At 37.6% G+C, this 26,538-nt stretch overlaps 1 protein-coding gene across 3 annotated transcripts; it reads left to right on the forward strand.

The window, feature by feature from the left end:
• The first annotated feature begins 760 nt into the window (after positions 1-760).
• Positions 761-26,538, forward strand: LOC18427718 (Transducin/WD40 repeat-like superfamily protein). 3 transcript variants are annotated; one of them, XR_016043751.1, is made up of 21 exons: positions 761-1,008; positions 1,145-1,273; positions 1,493-1,577; positions 3,617-3,719; positions 3,873-3,957; positions 6,540-6,626; positions 6,762-6,832; positions 8,938-9,055; positions 9,136-9,238; positions 9,322-9,544; positions 10,762-10,820; positions 14,792-14,916; positions 15,029-15,474; positions 18,925-19,006; positions 19,096-19,272; positions 19,360-19,406; positions 22,563-22,670; positions 22,759-22,827; positions 24,726-24,772; positions 24,858-25,571; positions 26,088-26,538. XR_016043751.1 is itself a non-coding variant. In XM_011622735.3 (21 exons), exons 2-21 carry the CDS (start codon positions 1,157-1,159, stop codon positions 26,467-26,469), a joined length of 3,255 nt encoding a protein of 1,084 aa, XP_011621037.2. In that variant the 5' UTR covers positions 761-1,008; positions 1,145-1,156; the 3' UTR covers positions 26,470-26,538. The 3 variants fall into 3 exon arrangements, 2 of the variants coding, with proteins under 2 accessions (XP_011621037.2, XP_088707227.1); XM_011622735.3 differs by having other exon boundaries at positions 19,353-19,406; XM_088851101.1 differs by lacking the exons at positions 761-1,008; positions 1,145-1,273; positions 1,493-1,577; ... (3 more) ...; positions 6,762-6,832; positions 8,938-9,055 and having other exon boundaries at positions 9,183-9,238; positions 9,322-9,402; positions 19,353-19,406.

The raw sequence follows: 26,538 nt of genomic DNA on the forward strand, positions 1-26,538 counted from the left end.
ACAATTGATCACAATGAACATTATTATTCTTTTATAAATATTTGTTTCTCTCTCTTTTTTATCTTATGAACAATTATTACATGCAGGCTGGACCGCATTTGTACAATATGTGATTCAAAGGTATAAAGCACCCATTTTAAAGTTGGATGCAAATAAGTAGTCTATCTAAAATCAATTGAAACTAACAGCCCAAATGTTTTTTTAATATAAATATTACTTCTAATTTTTAAATTTTATTTATTTTTTTCATATTCATGATCTCCATGTTAAAGATTATTTATTCTCTAAAAGTTATGATCGAATTCAATGTCAAAAATAAATTTATTTAGAGCCCCGCATTTCTACATGTGCGGGCTTGGCTGCATGCTAACCACGTCTATCTAGAAACAATTGAATCTAACGGTCCAAATGTTTTTTTAATATAATTATTATTTCTAATTTTTAAAATTTATTTATCTTTTCATATTCATAATCTCCATGTTAAAGATTATTTATTCTCTAAAAATTGTGTAAAAAATAAACTATTAAGGGCCCCGTATTTCTATATGTGCGGGCTTGGCCGCATGCTAACCATGTCCTTATCTTATAAACATTAATTTTTTTTTATAAATATTTGATTCACGTTAAAGATTATTTATTCTCTAAAAATTGTGTAAAAAATAAACTATTAAGGGCCCCGTATTTCTTCGACATGTGCGGGCTTGGCCGCATGCTAACCACATCCTTATCTTATAAACATTAATTTTCTTTTATAAGTATTTGGGTTCGCCAAACCAGTCAAATAAAACCTTTTGCGTCTCCCCTGCTTTTCGTTTGGTTGGGGCTTACGCTATTTGGGATTCGAACCCGCGCTCATTGGTGAAAACCTCAGCCTTTCCTACACTTACTTCGCCACCACTACCACTAGGGTTTCACTTCCCTGCAACTTAAACTCTGCGGTATTCGCCGGTGAAAACTCAAATTCAAATTATCTCTGTCGATGTAACTTCTACTCTGCGGATTTCACTGGTAAAACTCGAATTCAAAATTTCTGTTTCCCTCTCTATCACTCTCAGCTCAGCGGCTTCAGCCAGAAAATGGTGGCACGCTCTCTCTCTCATCTCCCTGTAATATCACTTGATTTCGTTATTGATCATTTTTGCAGAATGAGAGAAGGATGTCTTCGCGTTTCCAGATTGCGGCACTGGTTGGAGCTCCATTCTATCCGAATTCTGTTGTCTGGTCCGAAGAGAATTTGGTGGCTATCGCCTCCGGTCATATCGTTACCATACTGGTAGTGGAATTTACTTGAAAAATTTCATATCAATAGTGCCTCATGTTGTAGTTATACCTTGAATTTATTGAATATCAACATTCAAGAGAGCAGTTATTGGAGGCTTGTCTTCATTTTGATATGGAACTTCCTTAATAGAATTTCTCCTTTATGAATCTGCGGAATAGTTGTTTTGTTTTGTTTAATTATATTGTTTTGAATTTCATATTCTTTTGGCAGAATCCAGCTATAGTAGATGGGCCTCGAGGTGTGATTACTGCGTCCCATGGTCCCCCATTTGATGTCGGAACTGTGGAAAGGAATGGTATGCACCCATATTCATTGACTCAATTATGTGTTCTGCTGGTTTTCTTAATTATGTATATGTAACCTCAATTGCATTATTTGAAGCGTGCATGTAGAGTTCACATTGGTAGCCCAAAAAAGGCCTAAAGTTGCAAGATTTGTTTCTTTCAATGATGGAAGATACATTATATCTTTCATTTTTTACGACTGTTTCTAATGCGTTGTTATTATTATTTTTTCAGAAATGTTTCATGATGAAATTAGATATGATCTTCATGAGTTCGAGTGGTCACAGCTCTTTTTTTCTCTTAATTTTGATCTCTCTCTGTTTGTTTTAGCTAGAGACCTGTTAAGTAAGGGGGTTATTGTTTGGGGTTTCCTAGCTGAAGTGGTAAAACTTGTGAAAATATAGTAAAAATGTTTGGCGTTTCAATGAAAATGTTAGATTGAGGACCCAAAGTTTTACAGATCCATCCTATTAACTTCCAATGTCGAGATCTTAACAAAAATGGAATTGGAGCCTTAAAAATTGCTCTCTTGAGTGCTATCTCAACCAAAGTTTTTTTTTTTGACAATTGCTATCTCAACCAAAGTTTATTTTTTTGACAATTGTTATCTCAACCAAAGTTATCAAGAGCAGGCCGGACAACCCAATTTGACCAGTTGAACTGCCGATTGGTGCCTTGGTTGGTGCGTTTTACAGCTTAGTTTTGTTGAAAATTGGTCAAAGTCAGTGTTTGACCAGTTTTGGGCAGTCAGACCGTCAGGTTTTGACTAGTTTGACCAACAAAACAAAGTTGAAATATATTTTTATTTTTAAATTATTATTCTTATATTTTAAAAATATGGTCCAATTAGTTCGATCAACGGTCGAACTGGTTTTGATTGGACCAGACACCTCACCAGTTTGGTGGCTGGTGTGATCTCGATAACTATGATTTGAACATCTTATTTGGGCCCCATCCATTTCAGTGGACCTTGGATTCTGATTTCCACCATTTTAGGAGCTCCAAATACATTTTCTTAGAGTGCAAATGGATTGACAGGTCTTTAGGAAGGCCTTTGGGTCTTGAATCCATGAAAACTTGGATTTCTGTGAGGTGGATGGGTGCACACTGTTTTGGTGCTGCTGGGGCTGTGCCAAAACTGGACCCAAATATACATACTGTTTGAGATGTTTTTTTTAACACAGTTTGCCTTAGGAAGAGATGCCATGAGAATTTCACTGCTCTAGCCTATCGTCACTTGGCACGATTAAAATAGGGTGAGTTATTCTTTGTAATTTCATGTGGAAAAGACTAGCATTATTTCAAATGTTACGGGTGCTATGTTACTATGAGTTTCAAGGTAATAGTCCCATTTTGATAATGTTAGGAAGAATATTGCAATAGAGAAAGGTCTATGTAATCACAGGAATTGGGGAGTGGCTCTTGTTTGAAAATAAGACATTTATAGTCTCCTTTCTCTAATGGCTCAGGCAAGTTGCAGGAGTTCACTAAAGATTTGGTTGCATCTTTAGTCAGCTCTCTGTCTCGAGTTGGTTGAGTAACAGTATCATAGTTTTATGTGACCTGCTTTCACACAAGTCTAAATGGACTTAGCAAACTACAACCTGCTCTCACAACTTGAATGATATGCCTCTAGCCTAGTAATCAAGTATTCAATGAAGGGCTTAGGTTTTGGCTAACTAGTTATATTGACTGGCAAAACCTTGGAATTGTATGTAATATGTAGTAATACATTGGTTTCTCATGAATCTGAGTCGAATTGGCGAGTTTGTGAATTATGCTCAGGACTTAAATAAATGCTTACAGTTTTGTATCCAACAAATGTTTGGCTTTGGGCAGCAAGGTGTCTTGCTATTGAGAGAACCTCATTGTCTTGCCTAGTTATTTATATTGGTCTCCATTGAAGCTTACTCGACATGACGAGTCTGCGAATAATGCTCAGAAGCTGCATGAAATCTTTCAGTTTTGTATTTATTACATGAGTCAGACTCTCTCTCTCGTATTTATCATAGGTCCTCATAATATATGGTTGGTATTGACACGTACACAGATTTATTCACTTCATGCCTGATGCATGCATGCCTATCCCGTGATGTGCGTCCATGTGTACGATCCATATCATGGTCTCCTCAAGGAATGGCTCCTAATTCAGGGTAATCATCATTTCTTCAATCCTTTATGGGGATTTTGATGCTTTGGATTATGAAGAAGTTGTGAAATAAATTTGGATCAAATGAATTGTTTATATAGATTATTATTGCACATTTTCTCACAAAGCAGTTAATATGATGTTCAACATTCTGCAGATGCTTGCTTGCTGTCTGCACAACAGATGGTCGTGTAAAGCTTTATCATGCGCCTTATTATGATTTTCGTGCTGAGTGGATTGAGGTGCATGGTTTACTTTGCTTACTCTTTTTTTCTTCCTTTACATTGGTTTGTAAAAAAGGTTTTGAGACATACAAGGGGGAGGACTGTTAGTCTGCGTTCCGATAGGCAATGCCTTAAATTGCCAAATAGCTCGTCATGTAATTGAGCAAGTATATTCTGTATTTTTAGACACTAAAATCCTCGTGGATATCTATGAAAAGAAGGTAAATTAAATATTCAAGGATTAGGATAATCTTTTTGTGACTTGATGAAACACATAATATGGTAATTAGAACTATTTTTTATAGAAAATAATGTTAGTCAGAACAATGTTAAGCACATTCTCAACTGGACTCATGCCCTAGTTATGTTTAGATCCTGCTAAAGTGTAGCACCTTTGATGGTTGAAACTCCAAAATAAATGTTCCTTTTCTTTTGATTTTTAAACAAATTCTGATTTAGAATTCTAAGGAGAATTTAACCTTTTTGATAAATTAGAATTGGAATTAGTTGAAGATGCTCTCCATAGACAAGGTCAAAACAATTACTGGACAATGACATCTAAATTTCAGATGACCTGTGTTGCCCATATAACGTCCACTAAAATTATGCACAAGGAGCCCAGTGGGAGGAAGTCACAACTCTGAAGAGTTGGTGTGCGTTGAGAGGTAGACACCAAGCCATCTGGGTGCCACACTGTAGGAGATCCTACACTACTGGATATGGGTATTCCTCAGAGTATTTTCTTTTATTTTGTTTCTGAACATAGTCCTAGAATATTGTTCCAATGCACAAGCCATCCAAAGGTCTGGAATCTCATTGAAACTAGTATATTATGTATCAATTGCGCTGGGAATGATGATTATCGGAGTCTCGAGACCTTGAGTACTTGACTTTGAGGCGATGATGGTTTTAGTCAGCCAAGCTGTAATTATCCTAGTCTCATCCATTCTCGGAATATAGATCTTGGTCAAGCACTGGATGAGATCTATTAACTGGAAATATGGGGACCTGAGGTTCCTTTTTTTTTTTGGGTAAATACTTTGAGATTCCTTTAGGATATGGGAATCCAAAACATTGTCTCTCTTGTTCCTCTCGAAGTACTTCACCAGCCGTGCATCATGAGTCACTCCTAGACTTGCTATGTCAGGACAATGGTCTCTAACCCCGCACTAAATATTGTGTCCAAATTGAACTTCTCTATTCCTGACTACGAATGCAATGGCTTGTTAGAACTCCCTAATAACCTCTATAATCCCTCTCCATACATTTGATAATTTGACACTCTGGCAGTTCTCTGGACCACACAGTCCCATCCACAACTGAGGCCAATCTTGGCCTTGAGGGTATTTGTATATGGGGGATCATCCTTCTTTTTTGAAACGTCAACCACCCTTACCTTCCAATCTCCAAACCCACTTGCAGAACAAAGTTCTCTTGGGGGTTTAGAGTTAGCAGATCCCAAGTTGCTCTCTTTAGTGGGTATTACACCTCTTCCCATCTTATTAGGTAGGAATTTGTGGCCTTCACTACTCCCTGTCCAAGGGAATATCAACTAAAGCTTGTACAATATGTTTACCACAAAAGCAGGAATTTGAAATAAGGACACATAATAATGGTTGAATTGGAGAGGTTGCCTTAATACTGGTGATTCTACTCCACAAGAACAAGAACCAGCTCTTTGAAGGTACTAATAATCTCTAAACCATTCTACAACTGGATCTGACTAGGACACAAATCATCCTTTAGAAAAATATGTTAAAAATTATATGGAAGATTTGTAGTAGAAGAAACGGGCTGCTGCTTTCTTTTTTTATTGTAGGGTTTTCCTCATCTATACTTGGTTGACTTTATTTTAATTTTTTAATTTTATTTGGAGGTAGGATTTTGGTTTTGTGGTTTAGGGTTTAGCTTTGTTGAGGTAGAGTTGAAGGGGAGTGGGGGAGTGAAGTTTTACAAAATTTTACAGTGAGTGGAAAAGAGTAGGAGGGTCAAGACTCTGGAGTTACAATAGCGGAATGAGAGACAAATTATGTGAGGGAAAAGAAAAGGATCTTGTGAGTGAGAAGAGAGAGATCATGTGGGACCAGTAAAATATTTGGCTCAAGTGAAAAGGAGATTGTAGAAGTTGGGAAGCTCGATGTATATGGAAAGATATCATGCCAGAATTGAGGAGGAAGGCTGCTTGAATCTCTTTGAACTAGAAATAAAAACTTTACAGGTGACTTCTTCCCAACTTTTATTTCATTGTAGGGCTATAACCGGTAGCTCCGATAATTTTGAGGATGACTTTAATACCATGAAATTTTTTACCACGATGGTACAATACTTTTGGAGTTTTATAGACATAGTTAAGATGACAAATAATTATATTAATAGGATATGCATGAGAATGGCCATAATATATTTGTTTTACATAAAACAACACCCTTAATGCTACATAAATGAGTTATATGGATTCATTGAGTGCTTACTTTAGTTAAAGTTAAATCGTTGCAGAATTTTTTTACTCTCCTTTTTTGAAAGGCACATTGTAGCACAAATTGCGAATTGCTTTTCCTTCAGTACAATATAAACTTCCATTATTGGCTTTGATCATCAAGGTGAAAGACCTATCAGACCTGTTGTTTGGTTATTGTGCAAGTAGCAACTTTGGTGAACTTAACATGGAATCCGCTAAACGCTCTCTTGTAAGTTCTACTGCTTAATGAGTTACACTAGGTTTTTGATTTTCTATAAAATAAAAAGAGTAGATTTTTTTTCTTGTAATTATCTAGTTAATACTGATGGACCTGTAAGGTAATTTATTCATCTTATTTTTGCAGGAGCCAACAAATGTTAACTTTGTCACAGTGGATGGTCACACCAAAGTAAACTCTGAGCATCCTATTAAATTGTATGCCCAACAAAATTTCTTGTTTTGTCGGTTTATTTCATCTAAATTTCTATAACTTCTAAATACTTTCTCATCCACTCTTCTTTACCCTCATGGTCTAAATTAGTAAGATTTGCAGAGAAACAACTTAACATTGGCTATCAGATTGGTTAATGAAGTTCGTATTTATTGTTTCACTTGGTTGTTGCACCTCGGACAATCTATTTTATTTTTGTTGTACTAGACTTGTCCTTCTAATGAGCTTTTCATAGAGGATGCACATTTGTACAATGTCCACCTTTATTATTGATGCGGCAAACTTGTAATGTAGCACCTTCGTTGTAAGCTGTTTTTGAGCACCTCCTTTTTGTGGACTAGGGGTGGCAGTGGAGCTTTTGACATCTCAGATACTTTATGAGGTTGGGATGTTGAGGGGTTTTGATTCCCTATCTCTCATTTGGGTTTATTATTGTGTGTGTGGAGAGGTATTTGAGAGGATGTCAGTATTATGCAGGGTCAAATTTCTTTCTTCTTTCTTTTTTCTTTTTCCTTTTTAAGACTTTTTTGGCTGTTGCCAGTGGTTGACCATATGAGTGACCAGAGGGTACTTCTTGTGGGGTGGTAAAGGCGAGAGGCCTCAGTTTCATTTGCTATGATTAGTGGTATGTGATTGTGTTATGCAGCATCCACTTCATTGTGTTGGCACTGACTCTAAGGGGGTGGGCCGTATCATTTGTGCATTGGACGGACCTACTAGCCTAAGGTGGGCACCTAGGAACAACCTTGATACCCACCTAGATGGCTGCCATGGTCTCTTTGGTGGCTGACGAACAAAAACTATTTAGGGTTTATTTTATTTTGTCCTTTTAGCTTTGACTGCCTCAAACGCAACGCAGCTGCCTAGGTGCCACTTTATGCCATTTGACATATTTGTGTAATTTTAAAGTTGGTAGAGGCTTAAAATTTGGGACTCAAGGATGTTTATTTGGATCTAGTGGTATGTGCACTGGTAGTTTGGGAAGAGGGTAGCAAATGATGGGTTTGTAGGGGCTAGAGGGAAAATGCATAGGCAGCTTGTGGTGGAAGAAGTAATTATGTAATGAGGAAAGGAGTAGTGAAGCATTTGTTTTATTATAGAATGCCTTATGGTGATCTTAGAAGCTATTTTTAAAGGTGTCAAGGTGGATTTGGAGGTTCAGTTTGACTTAAGAGTTGTCTTTTGAAGTGCTGCATGGTAACAAACTTTAAAGGCATTTAAGTTTAACATAGGGTTTTTAACTTGGAAAATTACAAAATATACCCATGAGTAGTGTACTGGTTCAATGTTCCCCTCTCTTCCCCTTTTCCTTTTCATTTTCCCTACAATGACACCCTTAGTACATTAAGAGGGGTGTCAGTCAATTATTTTCAGCAGGTTGGGGGTGGCAAGTGGGATTTTTAAGTGGCATTAAGAACTTCCCATAGTAAATTTTAAAAAAGAAAAGTTTAGCCGAGGTTTCTGGGATTTTGAACTGAAAAACACATGCATTGTGTTTACATAGCAGTGGGGCGTGTGGTATTGGCTTCATTAGGCAGGTGGGGATTTAGTGGCATATGTTTTTTCTGATAATGTATTATGTGCAGATCATATGTTCTGGTTATACCTCGTTAAAATCTGATGTAATGACATCTGACCAATTTCATCCACTTAATGCATCATCACTGATAGAAGAAGAAAACAAAGGAATCTAGAATTAAATCACATTAAGCCATCTCTTTATCCCCACAGTTACTGTTTGAACACATGCGAATATTGGCTTGAGTTAGTGTAGCTTGCATTTTTTATGGTACAAATGACCTAGTACGTCTTCATATGTCTTCAATTGATATTCATAGTTTAATAGTGAATAATTTGATTGTAACTTACGTAAACTAGTGTTCTTGCTGTTTTGGCACTCTTATAGATTATGCAAATATTTGGATCACCCTGTGTCAGTCCATTGCAAATTCGCCTGAGTACTATTGCTTGAAATTTTAAGCTCTTCATTGTTCAGAATTGATACAGTTTAAAGTGTTCAAGAGTCGTAAAGCACAATTTATTTCATGCTGATGTAAAATTATTGACTCATTGTTCAAAATTGGTACAGTTTAAAGTGCTCAAGAGTTGTGAAGCACAATTTATCTCATGCTGATGTAAAAGTAATGACTGTCTCCACTGAAATGATCTTCGTTTCAGCCATCTTTGAAGTAGGAACATCTGTTGAGGTAATTCTTTTCCACTTGTTATGTGTTCCAGATTGGTTTTTGCTCTATCCTATATATTTGCCTGCTTTGTATCTTGACAGGTTCTGAAACAAAATGGTGTTCAACGCATTTGGGTTGGTGGCAGAATAGAGCGTATAGAGAATGGAAATGCACTAGTACGATTTGCAGGAACTACTTCTGATGGTATGCTTTAATGATTTATGGTCGAGTTGGTTCTCCTTACGATAGTTTTCTTCATTGTCTGTTGATCGTTTCTTGCAATCCAGAGCCAGAAGATGAATTGGTTACCTTGAACCCGGAATCTGATGCTATTAAAGAGCTGAGGATTCCAGACTGCATCCCAACTGGTAGGAGTCCTTTTTTGAAGAGTATACGCCCTTTGATTGGTTTGGGTCATTTACCACGAGAGATTTTTGTGGCTGAACATGAACAAGGAATATCTGAGGTTCTAAGAATTGGAGAGCCTATTGAAGCATGGATAAGTAATAGGTACATATATTCTAGGCATGCAGAATTGTGTGATGCACATACTTGCATAAACTGATGTAGGATGTAGCCTATAGCGTAGTGTAAAAGCACTTGGTTGCAGATTGAATCAGAGCTAGGCTTTCAAGGTTTGTTAGGAAAATTATGCTCTCTCTTCTCTCTCTCTCTCTATATATATATACACACATACACACACTTTACGAGAAAGTTACTTATAAGTTCTACTTGCCCTTGCTAATTTAAATTATATAGTATTGACTTACCCCCTACCCCAAAAAAAGAAGAAATAAAAATATATATATATATATAGATATGTATATATGTTTGAGTCATATCTTTTCATGTATATATGGTAACTGGATAAAACTTTGAAGGCTGTTGCTGTGGAGATAGCATTGAATCAGTAAACATGTGAAAGTATTGATTGTATTATGTAAAGAAGACTTTAACAAGCAAGAAAATGAAGTTTTATATACAGAACTATTGGTGTTCCACTCAGTTTATTTTCTTGAATCATTATGGTTACTCTTCCTGCCTTGGGTGTTTCTGAGAATTCATTAGGATCGTAGTGGAGAATAAATGTTGCAATTGCAATTATTTTCGTTTTATTAAAATATTTTTGTGGAAATAACCGTGGACATTAGGGATATTTCGAAAGGAGATGATCTCATTGAGTTACCCCATGTACACAAACCCAAGTCATCTTCTTTTAGTCACATATGATATGTGTATGATTTCATCATTGGGTTTGTAATTCACAGCAGATGATTTGCTATTTTGTTTTCATTTTAGTTCCCGAGGTACTCCAGTTGTACCTTGGAGTTTATTTGAAAATACAGTTGACTTGTATTTTTGTTGTTATGATTGAGATGAATTTTTGAACTGCAGTTGATAATTGGACCTTGGATTTTTTATTTCTTGCAATGTTTGTGGCTAACCACCATTCTTTTAAATTCTGTCACTGTTTTTTTTTATTCTTTCCTCATGTAGGAGAAAATGTGGTTCTTTAGTACTGTGTAATACACGAAAGAATGGCTTTCTTTATGAATGTTTTTTTTCATCAATATCCTTTTGCCGTTGCATGGTTGGAGAAATCAGGATTCTTTGTTATAGTTGATCAAATTATTGATATCTATTATTTTCAATTACATCAAATTATTGATCTCTATTATTTGCAATTGCGTACATTCTTCTTTATTGTACTATTTGTAAAAATGCAGGTGGGTAGAAGGCGTATTTATTGGTTACAGTGATAAAGGTCTTATGATGAATTTCGACGGTACGCTTCAACTTAATACTTATCTTAAGATTTTTTATTCAACGAATTAGGATGCCCATGATTGTTATTACATTTCATTAAGTCATAAACTACACTCAAAGGACACAAAAATAAAAATGACATATAATGATTCAATTTAAGACCGACCATGCTTTATGCGATGGAATTTTGGACAATCAAGAAATAACATATCCATAGAATGAGTGTAGCTAAGATGAGGATGTTGAGATAGATGAGTGGTAGGACAAGGATGGATGGAACTTGGATGCATATATTCGAAAGAACTTAGGAGTAGCTCCAATAGGCGATAAAATGAGGGAAAGTAGATTTAGGTGGTCAGGTCATATGTAGCATCGACCTAGAACAACACTGGTAAGGAGGGGTGATTTGGTGCAAGTTGAAAGCTCTAAAAGGACAACGGGAACGCCCCAAAGAACATGGGTGAAAGTAATGAGAAAACATATGGTAACCTATGGTTTGGTTGAAGGTGGCACTATTGAGCGGAGTGGCAGAACAAAATGTATAGCCAACCCCAAATAGTTGGAAAAAGACTTGGATGATGATGATGATATAATGATTCAATTTTATAATAAAATTTCAATTTCTCTAAAACTTTTTATTACTTAATTAACATATAAGCTGCCCTCAAAGGAGTACAAAACATAGCAAATTATTACTTAATGATTGAATCTTTTGCATTTTTAATAAAATATTATTTTTTAAAAATAATTAATTATCTATAGTATTATATGGCTTCCAACCTAGGGAACAGTAATTAAGTGTGCTCGAGGACCTTGATTTTTAACCAGATGGAGCTCACACATGTAGAACTTATCATTTGATTCCTAGAAGTTGGGATCACGCTCCTCAACAAATTGGGATCTTGCTCCATAAATTTTGGGGTGCATGGATAGTGATCCCAAAACCAGGGACCTTTTAGCCTTTCACAATCTCTAGTACCTAATCTAATCTCGGAACTGCTCCTGATCCCGATCCTGGTAACAAGGACCATCATCTCTGCCTCCATCACCTTTACCCACAGATGTAGTTATAAGGCAGGCCCAACACCAATACTGAGGCATATGAAGGTGTAGAAATAGTAATATATCTGATGAAAGAGTACATCTGATTAAGTTATGGAAGTTCATTATTGGCTAAGATATGTCCATGGATGGACTAATATTTTGGGTTAAGGCCAAACATAAACTTTGCAACCCAAAATTCTTCTTGTTTGTCTGACTGGCTAATTCAGGCCAATCTTAAATTCACTCGTCTATGTAATCATGAGTAGAAAAGTGCGGAGGATTTCTTCGTTCAAAAAGTTCCTTTAAGGGGGTTTGTTGAGAAAAAGTTATGTTGATTCCCCTCGGCTTTTGAGTTATGTTTGTAATTTATCTTGGTTATATTTAAGTATTTTTCCTATTGTTGAAGGAAAGCAACAACTAGATTCAAAATTAGGGCATAGGGGATTGTGATGTAGAAAATTTGAAGAACAGAAAATCAGCAATGATTCAGGCCAAGCACAAGCAACCAACCGAAGAAACTTGAAATTTCTTCCCCACGAAATCTAACCAGGGCTCACCAAGCTTAAAGCTTCTTTTCTTTCTCTATAACACACGTGAATGAACCATAATGGCTCCACACACCACTATTTATATTTTAATTGCGGTACAAAGTCCAAATTAGCTTTAGCCATTAACAAAACTGACTATTGTCCAATTTAGACACCAAATTTGTGTAATGACATTTTTTCTCCTGATAAAATAAATAATTTCAAAAGTACTCCAACTACTTTTCCAAACAGCTTCAAATTGAACAATGGGCCTTGAATCCTGGAGCCTGCGGGTTATTGGCCTGATAAAGATATAGCCATTGTGCATTGAAACATAGTCTTTGCAAATTACAATCAACTGATATAAACTCTTTTGAGGACAAATTGAGGAAAAGGGTCTTTGTATGTCAGTGGAGTAGTTGTGATACATATGTTTGGTTCAGCACTTCAACTCATCAACAAACTAGGATAGCATCTTCATGATGAGCCCACAGATTCAATGACTGAACGAGCAACCCCACCTATTGATCTTCCATGGAGTACTTCGTCTTGTTCTCCACAGATATCACCCACTAAATCATCATCAAAGAGAGGACCCTCATCAAAGATAGGATCATTAACTCTATAAAAAGGTTCCTCATCATAAACAGTGTCTCAGTCAAATGATGGCTTGCTGTACTCTTCACAAATTTTCTGTTTGGTTAAGAAGAGAGGTGTCCAATTCCCAAACACTTAAAGCACTTTATAACATTTCTGTTTGGGCGATTCGGGCAACCAGAACAGCCCCTAACACCCAGAGTATCTGCTGTTTGGATAAACCAGCAGGCCACGAGGTCTGTCTAGCCACCAAATTTCCACTTTTTCCTCTAAAATTGTTTCCACAGCCACTTGCATCTTCCTAGGCTGCATCCCACCTTGATGATGGATGCTTTTGCTGAGCTTCAACCTTAACTGTATGGTTGTAAACTTCATCTAAAGTCCAACAATGTTTCAGCACTACCACATCTTGTATAGAGGTTCCCAGGCCACCTATATAGCGAGTTGGGGACTGTTCCTCTCTTTGAACCACATTACTTCGAAGAATCAACTCATGAAATTCATTGTACTCTTCCACACTTTTTACTCCTTGACGAATGGTATTCATCTGATGATAAGGGGCTGCAGATAATTTTCATATGTGTATTTCTCGTTTAGTTTCTTTTTCATCTTCTCCCAAGTATTAATATTAGGCTTTCCCATTCTCTCCCTTCTAGCCCTACGTTGTTCCTATCATGTCGAGGCACCTTCAACTTTGACAATAATTTTTACTTGTTTAGTTTTGGAGCTCTCCTTATAACCTCCTCTAGTTTTGGTTTACTGTCAAAATCATGTTTATCCACCTTCAAATCAACATCCCTAGAGTGATGTACCCCATGTCAAGGCCTTTTGTCACTGTCTTCATCACCCGACTCCACATGGGAGCGCGGCTGTGAAAAGGGTTATACTCGAGATCTTCTTGGGCTGAAAGATCACCATCTTGACCATGATTGTTACTTGTGATCTGCTATACCAGTTGCTGAACTTGCCTTTTAAGGTCCTTAATCTCTTCATCTCCGGGATGTAGTGGGTCTACAAAAAACCTCTTTCTTGTTGCAATGGGTTCATCAAAATTACAAATCCTAGTTAGGAAATCAACGAAACTCTTTGAAATTAGCAAGATCTAGGCTAAATTTGGCAAAACTTGGCCCAATCTTCAAAACTTAGATTTAACTGTAGTTTCTTGGCGCTATTGTTGAAGAAATCCTAGCTTTGATATCAAATTGATGTAGAAAATTCGAAGAACAAAAAATCAGAAAAATTCAGGCCAAATACAAGCAACCCACTGAATAAACTGGATGTTTCTCAGCCGCTTAAAGCTTCTTTTTCTCTCTAAAACTCATAGGAGTGAGCCATAAAGCCCCATGCACCTCTATTCATATTTAATTGAGGTGCACAGTCCAAATTAGCTTTACCCAAATACAAAATTGACTAAATAGTCTTAGCTTAAATGCAATATTTGTAACAACATTTTTACCCTTGATAAAATAAATATTTTCATAAATATTCTAACTACTTTTCCAAACAATTAAGAAAAAACCTAAAAAACTAAAAAAGCCCTAAAATCCATAAAAACTCGAAAAATAAACACTGAAAATTCCCCAAAAATACATCCTTCAAGTTTAATATGAAAAATTTAAAAATACGAGGTTGTTTCTATAAATTGGATAAGGCTTGGATGATGATGATGATGATGTTGACGAGGCAGTTTCTCCTGCATCAAATTGGCATGCCTTAGGATCCTTTCTACCTTCCCTGTTGACCAGAAGTTTTCTTTCCTCACCGCCTGAGTTACAACTCTATTTTTAATTTTATGAGTGGTGCTTGCAAATTTATGCTGCAGGTGATTCTGGAACTATAGCATTAATCCCTGAGAATGTTCGTCTGGCTCCAATCTGGAGGATTGATAAAAACTCGTGGCAGGTTACAGTAGTAAGGATTGGTCTTGAGGAACAGGCCACATCTACTGTAGGTCTTCTCATTGAAATGTTTTGTCGCCAATTTTTCATAATGGAATAATCATTTATGGTTCAGAGGCTCAGCTATTCTTCTATAGCTAAGTTTCTCTGTTATGTTGCAGGCTATCAATCTGAATCCTGTTAGTTTTTTGAATAGCCAAGTGCAAAATCTTCCATTGACCTCAGAAGAAGAGTCACTCAAGAGAGGAGGAAGTAATTCGTTAATAACAGCTGAACAGTATGCTTCTCGCATGGCTTTGTTGTCATCATTAATTGTTGCCTGGTCACCATTAATACGATCATCAACTGAAAGTGACCCTGATCTTCATAAGAGCTCTTCAAGTAACTGTACTGTACTGGCCGTTGGGGGAAAGTCCGGCAAAGTATGCTTCTGGAGAACTGCTGAGCCACGAGCATACGCCATTGAGAATTCAAAGATTTCTTTGGATGTGATGTTCATTGGACTTCTCGAGGCTCATAATTCGTGGATCACTGCAATCAGCTGGGGGATCTGTATGGTAGACTCAAATCCTATGCTTCTATTGGCTACGGGGAGTTCTGATGGGAGGTGAGTCAAACCTGTATGTCTTTATTGGTTTTATTTTCCTTGTTCTTTACTTTGAAGCCATTTATTTGGTTTGTCCTTTGGTGTTTCTTTCTGCTGTATGTTAGAGATTTGTCATTTTTATTTTTTATTTTTTATTTTGGTATGGTTCTCATATGCAGCAAGGGTTAGCATTTTCAATATTGAATTTGTATTACAACCTTCTAACCTGATCTGGATGTCTATTTCTGGTTGACTTGGGTGCCAGAAGTCCATTCAATTTGTACTTGTGAGCCAGTTTTTGTTTAAAGCAAAGAATTACAAATATGAAGAAGTTGCATCTTATCATAAGAAGCCATTGGCTGAAATAGATGTTACATTACTGGGTTGTATTCTATTTGAAAATATTTTTCGCGACTATTACTTGTTCATTTATTTGTGCTGCGACAAAGAATATCCAATTACCACCTAATCTTATCATACATCAAAAAGAATTTGGAAAAAGTTTATATGTGCTACCCACCATCGAACTTAGTTGGATGGTGGCGATTGAAAGACTATCTTTCAATCACTACCGTCCAACTAAGTTAGTCTTTCATTCACTATCATCCGACTATGTTGGATGGTGGGCAGCTCATGCAGGCATTGCCTGCATTCCCCCATAGTAAGTGCGTCCGAAGTATTTTGTTTGCAATATTATGGAAATTGTCATTTTCAAATACTATGGTGAAAATATCTGTCAGCTGCTCTTTTCTCAAGTATATCTTGCTAGTGCAATGAAAATATTTTCTCTTATGAATGTGAAAGTCAGTTTGAGAGACACGATTAGATACAAAAGTAATGGCATCTTTGTGTCATGGATTGATTCCATGGGCTCGGGAGCTCTAAACCTCAAAACCTTTTCTAATGGTTCCACATACACTAGCTCATGGTCAGGGTCCACTTAGCAGTATAATTCTTCAATACTAGAATAGTCGTTGTACTGTATTTATTACTTTTCTCCCATTTACATTCCTTCTAATGAAGACGGTATCCTGTAGTCATTTCTTGTCATTTGGGCGTCTTTCCGACTCTCATTGCTGAGCCGAAAAAACAGTACTGCTCCGATCTAGAAAAATTTCTCTCCTTGGATTAGATTTATATACCTCCTATGAGGCTTCCTTGGTCATTCCACAAATTGATCTATGATACTGTCAACATATGCAATATTAGTGTAGTTAATTCTTTTGTAGATTAGAGTACCTACTTAGTTCTAATACCCAGTAGGATTGTCTAGTTGCTCCTCTTGGGTTCAGATTTCATCATAAACTTACTAGATTTAACAGCTATCCTTTGGTTCATGTCGTATTTACATTTGGAAAGAACAAATCATTTTTGGAACCTAGTACTTCAATACCCAGGAAATATTTATATCATTGGTAATTTGCTGGTTTTAGGGTCCTAGAAAACCAGTCTTTGGGTCTTGCTTGGCTCCAAAGTCATCTTAATGTTCTTAAGACAGAAAGGGTTCCGCAAAGGAATTAAAAGTTTGACATTAAGACTCAATGGAGAGTTATACAGTTCTTAACGATGATTCTTTCTGTTAAGTGTCGCTGGTTTTTAACTGCATCACTGGTTCTCAACTACTTTGCTGGCTCTTAAGGGCATTGCTATCTCTTAACTGCATTGCTGGCTCTGTGTGCATTGTTGACTCTTGTTTTGCTGGCTATTATTTGCATTGCTGGTCTTAAATGCATCGTTTGTTCTCAACTGCATTGCTTCATCCTAATTGTATCACTAGGTCTGTAGTGCATCACTGGCTTTTAAGTGTATTGCTGTCTCTTTACGGCAGATCAGATGCTTTTTTGAAAATGATATTAGGTCAATAACTTTTTATTTTTAATGGCGGATCAGGGGCCATGCCGACAATTCCATTAGGTTATTTGCTTTAGGGAATATGACTGAGCTTAAAGCTCAAAGAGCATGACGCTCTAGTTTTAATGGTGGAATAGATGCTCCAGTCACAATGCCATGAGAAAAATTATATCCAATACCGAACAAAACCAACCTGCAAGACCGAGAAAATACAAATAATGGTAAGTGTGCACTGTGCTCAACTTAGACCCAGAGGCACAAGATGTCTTCACTATGTTCAAGGTATTTAACACCCTTGACTTGATTTCTCATGATGAAACTGAGTTATGGCTATCCTCAGGCTGCAACCTAGCTTCATGGGGAACTGTGTCCTCTCTTTGGTTTGCACTTTGCACCCCCAAAAAGACGATGGATGACATTTACAACTGATTGCCTTGTACTAAAACCTCAAATCAAGTTTTGGATTAAGAAACTCTAATGGTGGTTCGACTTTGGACAGAGATACTTCAGTGGTGGTTTGACCTTTAGAGAGAGTGAGAGAAACTAGCAAGGAGTCCTTCTTCAAACTCCAGCAAAGGGAGAGAATGAAAATGAGAATGCAAGTAACCCATCTCTCTCAATTTTGAATTATATATAATTCCTCTAAGAGGCCATGATGTCTAAAGTACATTCTATTGGGCTTTCGAGGAGGTGGGCTGTCTCATAGGTGTAGACAAGCTTTAGCCCACAAGCGGTGACCATCCATTTTCCTGCCACGAGGTGGGCTTTTGCAAGTACCCAAACAAATTGGAAAATAACATTGTTATTTTGACATCAAGTACTAATTATTTTGTTATAAGTTTTACTTCATATCTAAACCATCAATATCAATCCACCTTAAGTGTCTATCCTGATTGATCCATGTCAATGGCACGTCACTCTTGATAACAGCAATCAAAATTGCAGGTAGAGGCCATTAAACTTGTGATAACTCTACGAACAAGTTATATCAACCAGCTAACCAAAATTCCAAAGCAAGTGTGCTCAAACATTCCGCCAAGGATGTCCTCATAGGCTTAGACTCATTTGTGTCCAACTTTCGCTTAACATTTTATATTATACCAATGCAACAGGTTCGTACATGGTGCTGATCATTGTCTAAGACATCTAGTAGATACCTAGCATTGATACAACCTCTAGGTAGTCTTGGATCCTGTGACCAGCAACAATAGATCCTGCAAAGTATCGACTTGAAAATTTTTGCAGCACTATCAAGAGATTACACTACTTTTCAGCCACAAAACTACAGAAAATCGCTTCTATTTTTTTGTCCTATTTAGCTGGATCAGATTAAGCAATGCTCACTCTGTTATTTGACTTTCTCTCTCTCTCTCTCTCTCTCTCTCTCTCTCTCTCTCTCTCTCTCTCTCTCTCTCTCTCTCTCTCTCTCTTCATGTGCACGGCTAAACTAGAAGGTCTTTATTAATATAAATGTCAATATAAATATCTAGGTTATAGTGGGAATCTAGCTGCAGCCATGGTTTCAACGTGCTGGTGCCTTTGAACCTCAACGAAAACTTGTGACTATGTGGTTTATGGACCTCAATGATCACTTATAATTATCATATTGGATATTTGCAGTGTTAAGGTATGGTCAGGGGATGCTCTCTGTGTGTCCAAACACTCAAAATTGAATGAACCTTCCTTTACCCTTTGGAAAGAGGTAAGATAATCTTGGCGCTTCATGCTGGATTGTCACAGCAAAACTTTGAACATGTTATATTAATGGATTTTTTCTACCTTTCTTTACAGATAATAAAAGTTGATTCAATTCCTGTCTCGGCCATCTCATTGGGTGTACCTTCAAAATCTCGCAACAAGTTTCTTTTAGCAGTTGGGAAAGGCTCTGGATTATTAGAAGTTTATGAATGTCTTCTTTCTAGCACTAAGTTCCATATTGCAGGACATGTGGATGCACACGATCAAGTGGTTAGTTTTTACCCATGCAGTACAGTTTAACTCTCTACCAAATTCATTGATACCTAACAATCCTAATGAGATTTTTGTAGGTTACAGGTGTTACTTGGGCTTTTGACTGCTCTTTTTTGTATAGCTGCAGCCAGGTACGGAAGGGCTAAAGATAATTAAGATGATAGTGTTATTTTGTATGAAATGTCTCTCATCGTCTTTGGTGAAAATTGATTTTCATGGCAGATTTTGAAATTATTCTTAAAATCCCTGAATGTTCATTGTAAATAGTTAGTTTTGCATTTTCATTTGAATATGAAATGTTTTTCCATTATACTTCCAGTATAGCAAATTTGTTATAACTGCACTTTAGTGTCCAGTTCATTTTCATTGTCCTGGATTAGATGAAACATTTGTATGTTATCTTCAATGGACCACATTATGCATTGAGTGGTATATAGTTCGATTGGTATTAATCCTAACATGTGTCATTTCATTTATGTTAGGCTGTAATTACGAGTCTTGATGTCATTGATACTTTTAGTCCACATTTGGCCACAAAATTGTAAACTTTCTGAAAGGAAAAACCATCACCTAACTTTTCATAGTTAACATCTGTGTTTTATTGTGATCTGAGACTGTTTGGCTTAATTTGCACCCGCCAATGTTAGGGCACTGTTGACCACCCCTACTGCCACTTCCATGCACCATTGCTGCCACCAAACCGTCCCACCACAGTTCTCTCTCTCTGCCAAGGTGGAGCTCCGTCGTTATTAATCTAAGATCAACCAGTGGAACTGGCAATATGGTGGTGGCAATGGTGGCTGCAGCAACAGTACAGTGCTGTAGAGGTTGTGTATTGGTGGCTGCAGCAGTGGTATTGCGCAATTGGAAGCGGTCGTGTGGCTAAGAAGTTCATTCTCCAAAGTCCCAAATCATCATCAAAGCCTTTTTCCAACTACTTAGGGTTGGCTACATGAATCTAAGTCTATTATTCTGCTCTATCAAGGGTTATACTCTCAATGAGGCCATAAGTCCCCATATTTTTTTCACTACTTCCAACCATGTCCTTTTAAGCCTACTCCTTGCTCTTTTTGAGCCTCCACTTGAACCAACTCATACCTCCTAACAGGTGTTGTACTAGGTCTGTACTGCACATGGCCAACCTACCTAAGTCTATTTTCTCTCATCTTATCGTCTAGTGGAACCAAAAGGGCAAAGGGTAGGCTGATCATTGACCAGAACACAACCACTGCAAGTTTGTATCTTCAAGTTTAGGCAATCTCTGTTGCTAAACTGTTACCATGTAGTTGGCACCTAGGCACGTTCTTAAATACTTGTTCGGAAAAGGCTCAGATGATAATGATGATGATGGTGTCATTATACCCATTTCTTGTGTATTCATCTTATTTGTATCTTGCTTTAGCGTAGTTGAAATCAATTTTTATTCCCCAATTCTGTTTTGCAGTGCGGTGGTCTGCATTGTTGCTTCTAGTATTACTATCCAAATTCCTTGGTGCTAATGTGATCAACCTTCTTATTGAGAAACTCATATCACTCTTGACACCTTTATGATGGTCAAGCTTGTCTTCGATTTGTTAATCACATTCAGATTAATACATGTGTTTGACTTTGAGTGCGGTTGTCTGCATTGTTGCTTCTAATATTACTATCCAAATTCCTTGGTGCTAATGTGATGAACCTTGTTATTGAGAAACTCATATTACTCTTGACACCTTTATGATGGTCGGGCTTGTCTTCTATTTGTTAATCACATTTAGGGGTGGCAATGGGTCGCATCCAGCTGGACCCACACCCATACCCGTACCCGAAATAGCCAATATGAACCTAGACCCGGACCCGTAATGTACCTGATGGGTCCAATTAAGCGTACCCGTACCCATACTTGACGAATAGTATTGGACCCGGGATCCGGACCCATACCTGATGCCTGATGTGGGGCTTGGAGCAGATGCCTTAGCACTCTCTTTTATAAGCTATGACCCCTTAGCACTTGGAGCACACGCCCGATGTGGGACTAAACATCTCTCAAACGAAAAGATTGGAAATGCTCTCTATCTCTTTTGAAGTTTGAACTATGTGATGTCGATGGCCATTGAACAAAGAGAGAGAAAGAGAGAGGCAGAAACAAGAGAAAGAGATAGAGGAAGAAAGACCAAAAAAAAAACTGGATCTCAACAAACCCTATTCTGATCCACCAATTTGTTTCTCAGCATCATCACCACCTTTTCCAAAGCTTCCAATGCCCCTCCCTCCTTTCCCATCAAAACCTCCTCTAAATCAGCAGGTGTCACCTTCACTCTCTCTAACAACCCATCAATCTCCTCCATAAACCTCTCCCTCTCCACCCTTTCTCTCTCTACCCTCCCTCCACGAGCCCCCCTCTCTCTCTAAACTTTCAATCTCGAGCCCATCACCCTTCAAACTCTCTCTCTCCCAACCCATTTCCCATCAATCTCTCTCCCCCACCCCCTTCCAACCTCTCTATCTAACCCACCTCCCACCAAACTTTCTCTTTCTAGCCCCTCCCCAAATAAAATGAAGGGTAGGTAGAGTGAGAAAGCATACTATCCTAGGTGGAGTTAATCATTGTCCAGGTCCCCGGTCAGGTAAGGGGCGGGTCCAACAATACCCGTACCCAAAAATTTTGAGTATACATGGTGGGACCTAGACCTGTACCTGCGGGCCCCAATTTGGACCCATATCCAGACTCGGTTCGGGTATACCCGCCCGGGTCCTGGGTCAGGTCCGGATCCATTGCCAGCCCTAATCACATTCAGGTTAATACATATGTTTGACTTTGAGCTTATTTGCATATCAACTTTTACATATTTTAGTTTTGATAAATATCACTTGGCCTTTGTTCAGCACCATCTAAAAGTTTGTGTGAATTGTCTGTGAAAGAGATTTTATTATCATTAATTGTGAAAAAGATGAATGTGGGTAATTCTATTTGAGATTTTTTGACTTGTATATACTAATTATGGAATGCTCTAAAAAGGGCAAGCGAAAAACCCCAAGGGACATGCATGAAAATAGTGAGAAAAGATATGGTGACTTATGGCTTGACTAAGGGTATAGCCCTCGATAGAGAAGAATGACGGAACAGAATTTGTGTGGCCAACCCGAAATAGTTAGGATAAGAGGCTCGGATGTTAATGTTTATGATATACTAATTGTGGATTTATGGGCAATGGAAAATGCAACAGGTTTTTAACTATGGAATAGAAAATTTTCTTGATAGAAAGCAAGCTGATTCATTGGGGATTATTGAATTTGTATTTTGACAGGATAATTCTGTGCGTTGCTGGATCCTGCATGGCAGCTCTCTTGATCCTTTGCCTTTTCCTCTAAGCTCTCCAAGCCTTGCATTTGATAACCACAAAAATTCCGCCGATGTAAGGCTTGCTCCCTGCAGTGATTTTCCTTACCATTTTCGTTTTTTTTTTTTTTTGCATTTTAATAAATTGGACTGTAATTTCACAGATTCCTCTGCATGTATTTGACTCGTGCTTTGGCTTTGCACTATCCCCAGGAAACTTGGTCCTTGCTACAGTATGTGTCTTTTTCTGTCAAACTGTCTACTTGGTTATTCTTTATGATCTACTTGTCATTGTCAACATAACTAATTTATGTGGAAGTAGTTTTTGGTAATCTTGCTAAGCACATCTTCCTCTGCTGTGTTGCATGTGAGAAGGTTGAAAGTTTCATGCGTAGCTGTAGGAGTTAGAATTGGTTTTGGACACATGAGCATTGAAAGTTTCTTCTAAGCGCATCTTCCTCTTCTATGGAAGTTAGAATTGGTTTTGACACATGAGCACTGTCCCAATGTATCTCTTCTTTACCATGGTTCGGGCATGTTTTTTTCTTCTGTTTCTCCTGGCTTTTTCATGACTACTGAATATTTGTAAACTCCCTTTTTATTGTACTTCGGTGGTTGAGGTATGCAATTAAATCTTAAGAAAAATAGTCATAGACTCACAACGAACTTTGTAAAAGAGGTGGGCAAAGTGTGCTGTCAAATTTCCATTCTGACTTTTGTTCCCTAGGACTTGTGTCAACTCAAAACTTAGCTGAGGAAAAAGAAGTAAAAAAGATTTCCATTTACACAAGGATATGAAGCTGCTTGAATTGGAACATCGTGTGAACATCGGAATTTGTGTACTTTTCCAAAATAATGTGGCTTTAGACATTTACAGTTACACTATTAGCTGGAAGTATGATTGCTTTGACTAGTTACTTTATATGAAATAATTAGAGGACCTTTTGTCATAATAAAATGGTTGGGCATGTTAAATGAACCGAAGACAGTGATTTTCCCCTTTTGCAATGTTGACAGAAAAAGGTAAGACTGCAGAAGCCAAAATAATGAGTCAATTCTAGAATTCTCTTCCATAATCTGTCCATGTGAAATATTCTAACTGCCTGTTTTCCAGAAGTTCATAACAAACTCTATTTTTCCCAATTCAAATTCTTCTACAATCATTGATAGGCAATTTACAGCATAGTACACTGATGGAGATCTGCACTTGTTGGATGTAGAAATCTTTTTACCAAAGCTTAGAAGGAAAATACACTTATATGGAAATTGTGAGGGGGCTGCATTTTAGTTTTATTGGTTCTTTCAGTTCTGTATAATCTAAGAAGGGTGCATTTTCTGCTATGAAATTACCCACGACCAACTGGTTTAGTATTCTATCCAATTGTCAGCGTGAGCGCATGTATGCATGCATGTGCATACAGCATTGCATAACTGCATGATTATTTATTCTGGGTATCAGGCATATGGTAAGCTAATGTCTAAAGCACTTGAAACCTAGTAGGTAAACCTCTCTAGACGAATTCTCTTCTGTTGATTGGCTGAGTAGTCAAAACAGAACAATAATACTCTTGGGAATGGAATAGGGCTCTTGATTTTCCCCTTCGATGGAACATTTTTATTATAAAACTTCTCTTCTGTTGATTGGCTGGGTAGTCAAAACAGAACAATAATACTCTTGGGAGTCGAATAGGGCTCTTGATTTTCCCCTTCGATGGAACATTTCTATTATAAAACTGTCTACTATGCCTTTTCTTCCCCCTCTTTCCCAGGGTGAAGCCTGGTTAGCATGTATTTGGAATAGGTGAAGGCCCACAATGATCCATTTGTATCTATAGATAGTTAATTCTTTTTTTTGGTTGCTCGTTTTGATAACTAAGCTTTTCTCTTTCATCATTTGATTATTGTCTCACACATGTATTTGCTTCATATATGAAAAGAAACATAACTTTATTTTGAGTTCCTTTTTGCAGAAGTCATGAATCATGCCTCTACTGTATGTATTTTCATCGTGTCTGCACAAGTGGAAATATTTGATTGTTTGGAATTTATACATGGCTTTTCCTTGAAAAATGGTATGCATGGAATGTAATTGCTAACTTGTATTTGACACTCATCAACGTTGTGTATGAAGGTTAGGAGCGTGGACACAGAACTCGTAGATCCCATGTACCAATCTAGGTAACCGATCAATCATGTACCATCAAGCATATTTTGTTCAAAACAAGAGTTACTCATTGAACTTATCTCTTCATGGCATACTAAGGTCTCTAAAAGCAGTTGTGGAGTTCTTTTGGATTGGTGGGCAACAGATGGAAGTATCAACAGAGCTGTCACTGTATGTAGAAGATAAAGACCTTGATGATTTCTCTGAGATGGATTTGCGTTGCTGGAATTCCAACATTTTGTGGTCACTACAGCAGTTAGACTGCATAGAGAAACCGCTAATTGTTTGGGATGTCATAGAGGCATTAATGGCTTTCAAAAAACTAGAGCCAAGATTTGTGGAAGAGTTACTCTTTAAATGGATCTCGAAATGTTCTGGCAGTACCCAGGAGATCCTCTCTCTTGAAATGATTTTGTCATCTGAGCCTAATATCTTGTCAAAACTTAGTACCCGTAAAATGCATCTGCTAAATATCATATGCCGGCGCTTGATAGTGCCAAAGGTTGAGGCTGCAACTCTTAACAATGGTGTATATGGTTTGGTTGGAGTAAATGGTGAGGAACATGAGCAACTGGATTTATGGGTAAAGTTACTGAACATCTGTGAATCACGATTGCGAGACTGGCTTGTTGGTTTAACATTTTCAGCAGTTATATATTGTGCATCTTGTACAACCCAAGTACTTTCTAATGATGGATCATGTTGGATTCCGGCTGGGGTTGCACAGATGGAAAAGTGGCTCGCGTTAAACAATCAGCAAGTTTCCCATGAACTTAAAGTTCTTGAAGCAGAACTTGGAAGGCTCAGGAAGCGGTATGTATTTTACTCAACTTCATGTCTATTTCTTGTGCTAGTCGAGTATTCTTATCTATAGTTACCTGTGCTAGCCGAGTGTTCTTATCTATAGTTACCAGCGACATTGTAACTGTATGCAAGTTACCCTTGCTTTCTAGTCTTTGTGCTTGGTGGTGTCTATGAAGGAAGAGTTAACAATGAAGAGTTAGTTGAGAGTGGAAGATGAGAGATCACAAATTTTCTGGAGGACACTACATGCATAGAATGGGAATGAAAATGAGAACAAGAAAAACATATACGAATTAGGGAGATGATGAACAAAGAAAATATTTGTAGAATTTGTGTTTGTTAAGAGAGAGAGAGAGAGAGAGAGAGAGAGCAATACAGGTGAGAGAGACCCTTCTTTGTCATGGTTGTTGAAGGCATGGGCCATGTGCTGTGATCATTTGTCTTGATCCGCTTGTGAACTGATTTTTTATTTTAAACTATAGAAAAAATGAATTTATTGCAAATTTTCCCCATTTTCCTTGACAGGTTGCCCTTAATCTGCGATTACGTAGAGGAAGAAAAATGTGCATACTGCTCCGCGCCTGTCCCATTTGAATCTGCAGAAGTCGCTTCCTGCAAAGCCTCAGATTGCGATCGCAGAAGTAAAGGAGGCCATAAGCTACCTCGATGTGCCATATCCATGCAAGTTTGCCCTGCTATCCCACTGTGGCATTGCATTTGCTGCAAAAGGTGGGCTTCCAAACATGCCCCCTCTATCTTCTTTACTGTGCCACCAGTTCTTAAGGATGTAAATTTGCTCTCGAAATCAGTACTCTTACAAGCACTCCCAAAGCCATTGTGTCCTTTTTGTGGGATCTTGATGCAGAGGTTACTGCCTGAGTTTCTTCTCTCTGCATCTCCAGTATAGAGGTGAAATGTAGGCTAATTATATGGGCTTGGCTATGTTATATTTAAGATGCAATAGTCTGTTTCCTAA

Source organism: Amborella trichopoda, chromosome 11 (genome assembly GCF_054954075.1).
Source record: "Amborella trichopoda isolate Santa Cruz 75 chromosome 11, AtrichopodaSantaCruz75HAP2 v2.0, whole genome shotgun sequence".
Taxonomy (NCBI): domain Eukaryota; kingdom Viridiplantae; phylum Streptophyta; class Magnoliopsida; order Amborellales; family Amborellaceae; genus Amborella; species Amborella trichopoda.

Bases quoted from the DNA above. Each gene is read 5' to 3' on its own strand.
- LOC18427718 (XM_011622735.3), top strand. From the start codon at position 1,157: ATGTCTTCGCGTTTCCAGATTGCGGCACTGGTTGGAGCTCCATTCTAT. The intron at 22,828-24,725 runs GTATGTGTCTTT...TTGTGTATGAAG, and splicing joins GAAACTTGGTCCTTGCTACA to GTTAGGAGCGTGGACACAGA. The intron at 25,572-26,087 runs GTATGTATTTTA...TTTCCTTGACAG, and splicing joins CTTGGAAGGCTCAGGAAGCG to GTTGCCCTTAATCTGCGATT.